The sequence below is a fragment of the Azolla caroliniana genome, unplaced genomic scaffold (genome assembly GCF_043228905.1).
Source record: "Azolla caroliniana isolate FFs.n. ecotype wild unplaced genomic scaffold, voAzoCaro1.0.p SCAF_11, whole genome shotgun sequence".
In the NCBI taxonomy this organism is placed as follows: Eukaryota; Viridiplantae; Streptophyta; class Polypodiopsida; order Salviniales; family Salviniaceae; genus Azolla; species Azolla caroliniana.
Window position 1 is genome coordinate 12,884,447 of NW_028230446.1, and position 6,584 is coordinate 12,891,030.

Sequence of the window (6,584 nt, forward strand, 5' to 3'; positions counted from 1 at the left end):
GCATAGTGTACTTGAAAAAAGGATGTGTGAAAATCGATGTTTTAACCCAAGACCTTATGGTGATAAGGAGTCCTAATAGTTTATCACTAAGCTATGTCAAGAAAAAGATATGGAACAAAGAAAGAGATATGCAGTGGAAGAATAGGCGAACATATAAACATTTAAACGAAATTCCCTTTTATGCTACTACATTTGAAATGGAAGAATAGGCGAACATATAATCATTTAAACGAAATTCCCTTTTATGCTACTACATTTGAGGAAGCCACCAAGAGGGGGTCACCAGCAAGGACTGAATATGATCAAATCAATACATACACACACACACACACACACACATTGGATTGATATATATTGATACACATGTAGATAATGATACACGTGTGGTGTTATTGGGAGGTGGGTGTGGACATAGTTAGATGGTGTTAGTTATAGTTAGTTAGGATCTTGTCTAGTCCATACGAGTGTGAACACGATTGAGGAGGAGGCTATCGTAGGCACCGGAGCCCGGCGACGAGGAGAATAGCGATAAAGATCCGGTGGTATCCGTGCCTCCTCCTCCATGGCAGCTAAACAAAGATTGGCTTGTGGGGGTGGTCATGGTTGTGACCTCATCCGGATTGATGATTTCTTGTTCGAACGCGACCCGGAGCTCGTCGGTCTCCAATTCGCTAGGCAACAATGGCTCTCCGAGCATCCCGGGCAGGGGCGGGACTCCCGTCTCTAATGTCCCCTCCAACATCTGGATCACTCGGCTCATCGAAGGCCTCGCGACCGGTTGCAGTTGCATGCACCAATAAGCGACTTTCATGGCACGGTCGAATTCCTCGGGATCCACGGCTTCGCCTTTGGCCGCAAGCCTAGGGTCGAGGATGCCGTCCATGGGATGCGGGCGGCCGGGGGTCCCGAAGTAGTGGTGGTACGCCCACTCCCAGAAGCTACTCCGCCGGCGTCCCGAGGACGAGCACGAGGATGTCACGCTTTCGGGGCCGGCGGATTCGAAGCCTTTCTTGCCGCTTATCGTCTCGAGCACGACCATGCCGAAGCTGAAGACGTCGGACTTGACGGTGATGGGGAGGTTGGAGCGCCACTCGGGGGCGAGGTAGCCGCGCGTGCCGCGCACGACCGTGGTCACTCCGCCGCCGGCCGCTGCGCGGTTCTTCTGGTGGGAGAGGAGCTTGGCAAGACCGAAATCGGAGACCTTGGCGGTGAAGCACTCGTCGAGGAGGATATTCTCCGGCTTGATGTCGCAGTGAATTATACAGTCCCTGCACTCCTGGTGAAGGTATGTGATGCCACGGGCAGCTCCCACCAGGATCTGGAAACGTGTGCTCCAATCCAGATGACCTGCTCCTTCCTCCTCCTGCTCTATGGAGCTGCCGAACAGATACCTATCCAGCGATCTGTTCTTCATATACTCGTAGATGATGAGCCTGTGCTTTCCCTCCGCACAGAAGCCACATAGCCTCACCAGATTCAAGTGATGTGTGCTCCCAATTATGGCTACCTCCATCCGGAACTGCCGCTCGCCTTGCTCGTAGCCCTCGAGCTGCTTCACGGCCACCTCGGTCGTTCCCCCGCCCACCGTAGCCAGCCGGCCCTTGTACACGACCCCGAAACCCCCCTCCCCGATCTTCTCCGTGAACTGCTTCGTGGCTCTCCGAAGCTCCCTGTAGGTGAGCTGCACCGGCGCGCCCGATGCGTACTCGAGGAGCGCGTATTGGGACTTGAATGCGCTGCCGCCGTGCCAGAATCTCGGGTTCCTCCTCTGGCATATCCACACGATCGCGGCTTCGAGGATCAACACCCCGGCGAGAGTGGCTATCACCGCCACGATGACCCCGACCATCACGGATTTTTGTGTGGAAGAAGAAGGGCCGCGAGACGGAGCGGCCCCGCTGCCTCCTCCTGCCACCACTTCTCCGCAGAATTTGAGATATGTGGTGGCTGTGATGGAGAGCTCCTGGTAGCCACTGAAATTGCGCTGGTTGTCGTTGAGAGACAGGCACATGCCGGAGCCGTCATTGAGTGCGGTCGCGGCAGTGCACAGCGCATTGTTGAGGCAATTGTACCGGCATGTTTTCTTGTCGTAGCGCAGCCTTCGGGCGGTTGGTAAGAAGAGCTGTGTGTGGTTGAGCTGAACCATGTTGACCGTGCCACTGCTACAGTTGCCGCCATTGTTGTCGGAAGGCACAGAGCAACCCAGCCGCGGCTCCGACGGATCGATAAAGCTGAAGCCCGCGGCCGCAGCGCACCCGCAAACTATACCGGTAGTGTTATACGAGCAAATCCCATTGGGGCCACAAAACCCAGGCACAAGGCACTGATCCGGGACAGCTTCCCATCCCACGGTCCAGCTCGTAGCCTCCCCCGCCGAGTCCCCGATCAGCCAGCTGTAGATGCGGAGGTTCCCGTCCTCGCCCAATGTAACCCTCCTTATGATCTGTTGGTTATTCGTGTCCAATCCCGTGTAATCATTCGGGTACCACACCCCCGGCAAATTGGCCCCATCCTCGGTGTACACCGCTAGCGCAATGTTACCTCCGTCTAACCTCAGCGACAAGTAGGAGCCATTCCCACTCGCCGTGCCGCTCGACCAGAAAGTCTCGTTGTCGGTGGCATAGGTCAAGGTCAGGTTCCCGGACTCTTCCATGGTGGCAAGGTATTCCGATCCCCCGCCGCCCCCCGCACCCACGGAGAGTGACATACCAGCCCTCAGAGTCTGGTTCTGTAGAAGCGTGTCGGTCGGCCGGTCGAAGGTCTGCCATACCACCTTTCCATCCGTGTCTTGGAGCACGAAGTTCCCGTCATCCCGCATCGCGGCGCTCGCGACCCGGAGCCCGGCTGTGCCGCTGCTCCAAATCAAGGTGTCAGAAGCCGATGATCCATTGGTGAGGATGAGGTTCCCGTCCGAGGAGAGGCTGAACGAGGCCGAAGGTCCTACGGATTTGGGTGGCAATATGGCAGACCATGCGGCCGTGGTGGGCATGCCAGACGTGTGGAAGAGCACACCGACCGAGTATCGGTCGGCAGCGGTACCTACCGTGGTGGTGTCCCCCCCGCCAGGATTGGTATAGAAGCCGAACCGGAAGCTGCCACCAGGCGAGATCCAAGCCATGGAGCTATTGCTCGCAGGGGAGAGGATCGAACCAAGCGGGATCGTACCACTACCCAAGCTTAGCGCGAGGCGAGACAACGCGAGGAGACCGGAGCAGAATAAGGTTAGAAGAAGGGTTGCCGGGGAGGCGTAGGAGCCGAACCATGGGGATAGTGTGGCGGTCAGCATGGGTGGGGAGGAGGAGGCAGGTGGGGCGAAAACTAAGCCCTAGTAGTTAGATCAAGCAAGAGGCAATGGTGATGGTTGCATCAGATCAAGGAGAGGTGAAGAATCCACAAGGGAGGAGAACTGTAATGGAATTTGAAGCCACATGATAGGATTGGAGATTTTTGGGGTGTTGGTGATGGTGTTGGTTATGCTAAACTAAGGGGACAAAGGGGGCAAAAGAAAAAAGCAAAGAAGAGAGGGCATTGGTGTTAGACTTTAGTAAAGGCTTGCTATCTACCCTTTGTTGTACTCTCCTTGACTGTGTCTATCCACAAGAATGGTCACCATTCCTACATATATATGTATGTATATATTGCACATGAGTTTGTGTGTTGCCACTCATTGATGCTGATTTGTTAGCCACTTTTAGCCCACTTGCAAGCAACCATCCAAAGACCTTGGTCGATCGGTCCTCCCCCGTGTGGATCCGTCTCATCCTTGTCTCATGCCGTCGCTTTTTTGTGTTTTATCAACCCCCACCCCCCCCTAGCCGTCCAGTCGACACAAATCGATTCTTCAATGGTTTTGGGTCTTCATACCCAACTTGCTTGCTTCTATTACAACCCAAATATCTTGGATATGTGTGGCTCGTGTTCGATTTCATTGCCCTCATATCATCAACCCAAGTTAGCGTTGTGTCGTTTTGGTTCCACATGGCATTCCTTGGCCAAACAAAAAACCAATACTTTATTAACTCGATGCTTGCCTTGTTAGTTCTTAATGAGAGAAACAATATGAGATTTACCATCAAAAACTTTGTTGCTTTTTTTAGTAGGTTGTATTGACATATTGATGGCAAGTAGGAATTGTTTCCCTACCCCCTCCCCTGATAGGCGGTAATCAACATTACTTTGAGTGCTAAAGCACAATGTGAAAGCATTGACTTTATACACTATAAAAGATATTTTAGACCTCCCATGAATTATTATTGTATATACATTTCTTATCTTTATCTTATTGAAATTCTCCCTTGTAGCAATAAAGCATGTGATTTGTAGGTTCATCTCACGGTTTCAAGTCTTAAGCAATGTATTTCCCTTTGAGAGGCAATGCTAATAAACTTATTGTCCAACGGATTTCCCTTTCAAGTTTGAGGGTGTGCCATATCATATGGCCTATAGAACTCTATTGGCAAAAGAATTTCCTTTCAAGTTTGAGGGCGTGCCTTATCATCTAGTCTATATAGCCTCTTTCGCCATTTTTCTTTCCTTGACTACTCTAGTTGGAAAAACTAAAAAATGAATCATAATTGGATACTAGCTTGTGATTTTATTAATGGCAAGTTCCTCGCATAATATCTAACTTTGACATTACATGGCACAAATTTAGTTCCCCATGAGAAAGAAGCGTAGGAATGACGTCCAAATATTGCCTTTTCTTACTAACGTACTTTTGTGGTCATGATCATTGGCACTTTGATTATAACGCGCTATTCGGTAAAGTTGTGGAGACATTAATGCATCGCAATAGAGTAAAGCAACAAAGTACTACGATGCACAACGTGCATTTTAATAATGTAGCAAAACAAAAATAAAAGTAAAAATTTAAACCTGTTCATGGTAAATACTTGATCAAAATGACAAATGAAATTAAACAATGGCATGTTAAAAAAGGTTGTCATCTCAACGTGAGTATCCTCCATAAAGTTTTTTATTTGTACGACAACAGCAACCTACACATGTGGTCATCATGGCTTATGACCTTAGATAATAGCAAGTTAAGCTGTGATGTGCATATAGGATGCATGGTATCATTGGGAACAATCCCGTAGCCAGCATAAACGGCAATTTCACTTTATTCATGCAAAATTAGTTTTCTCTATGGCTATGGGAGTGGAACCTAGTGGAATATGTAATAATGAGAGAAAATGGTAGGTTATTCACGAAAATGAGGGTTAACAATTGAAGCATATTATACCCCAACCAAACTTTGTGTTGACATATTGACGAATTGTTTAAAAACATTGGATTGCTTGGCATGATGCCATTTCATTTGTTTGAGACATTAGATAAGATGATGGTTTTCCATGTTTCCATTCCTACAACAAAATGGATTTTTCGAATCATGCAAGGAACACAAGTTGTCCCCCTTCGCCCCCCCAAAAAAAATAAAATTTGAGTGAGATAGTTGAGAGCTACAATGAAATTTCATTTATGTTGGTCACACTCATTGTGGCACTACATTCTTCAGTAATAATCCAATGGTCTAAGAGATAATTTGCTGGTAAGAGAATAATCCATTGCCATAACATAAAGGGATTTCAACCGACGTTTGAACTATGCAAGAAACGTGAGTCATTTCTCCCATATGAGTGAGATAATAGGAGGCTAAGAGATCGTTTCAATTATGTTGGTTGACATTTGCCATGACGTTCTGTTCTTCAATATCAATTCTATCTTATGTTTGACACATATTGATTGAAGGGGAAAAGCATCCCATTTTAAAAAAATTCAACAAAATGAGTGGGAATATGAGTTTGCCGATTATGGGTTCACAAGAGTAATGAGACTTATTATTACATTAATGTTGTGTAAATGTATGATTTAAGTGGCAAATGACAAATGGCCAACCATGTCAACGATTGATGGGAGTGTAACGCGGTAGTGGGGGGGGAGGGGTAGGGGGAGAGATCTAAGTTCAAATTTAATGCAAAATATTAAAGTTTGCATCAAAAAAGAAAAAATGTTGACAACCTTTGCATTGGAGATGTTAATTTGGTCATAACACATGGAACTTATCGTATAACTTATGTCCAGTCATATCAATGCTTTGCTTTTGTTGATTGAAAATTTTATTATATCGAAGAACAATGTTCGACAAAACCTTTCATCACACATCAAACTAATTGTGTTGCTCATGTTTGGTCTTTCAAATGCTTTGTTCTTATCGATTCACAAATTTTGCTATATAGAACAATGCTCGAAAAATTCTTAGACCAAGCACAACATAGACCATAACATACTAACCACCCCACAACACATTGTGATAGTGTATTATTATGTTGCAGATTATTTGGTTATTTATCACAATAAAGCTTTCATCGGTCCATCTTTACTTTTTTTTTTTCCAAAGTAAAGCTACTTTCCCATTAGTTAAGAAGGATTATTACATAGAGTCTATAAGGAGACTTATACACACATCGGGGAGACTTCCTCCGATCAAGCCAAAGAAGATGAGCCACTTACATTGCCTTGCGGCCTAACTTAATGTAAGAAGCTACCTGTATCCAAGGCAATGCCCTTCAATGTTGCCTAGTACG

At 47.1% G+C, this 6,584-nt stretch overlaps 1 protein-coding gene across 1 annotated transcript; it reads right to left on the reverse strand.

The window, feature by feature from the left end:
• Positions 1–204: 204 nt before the first annotated feature.
• LOC147857830 (lectin protein kinase family protein) lies at positions 205–3,643 on the reverse strand. Its single transcript, XM_087327055.1, has one exon. It carries the CDS (start codon positions 3,284–3,286, stop codon positions 452–454), a length of 2,835 nt encoding a protein of 944 aa, XP_087183181.1. The 5' UTR covers positions 3,287–3,643; the 3' UTR covers positions 205–451.
• Positions 3,644–6,584: the final 2,941 nt, after the last annotated feature.

Bases quoted from the DNA above. Each gene is read 5' to 3' on its own strand.
- LOC147857830 (XM_087327055.1), bottom strand. From the start codon at position 3,286: ATGCTGACCGCCACACTATCCCCATGGTTCGGCTCCTACGCCTCCCCG.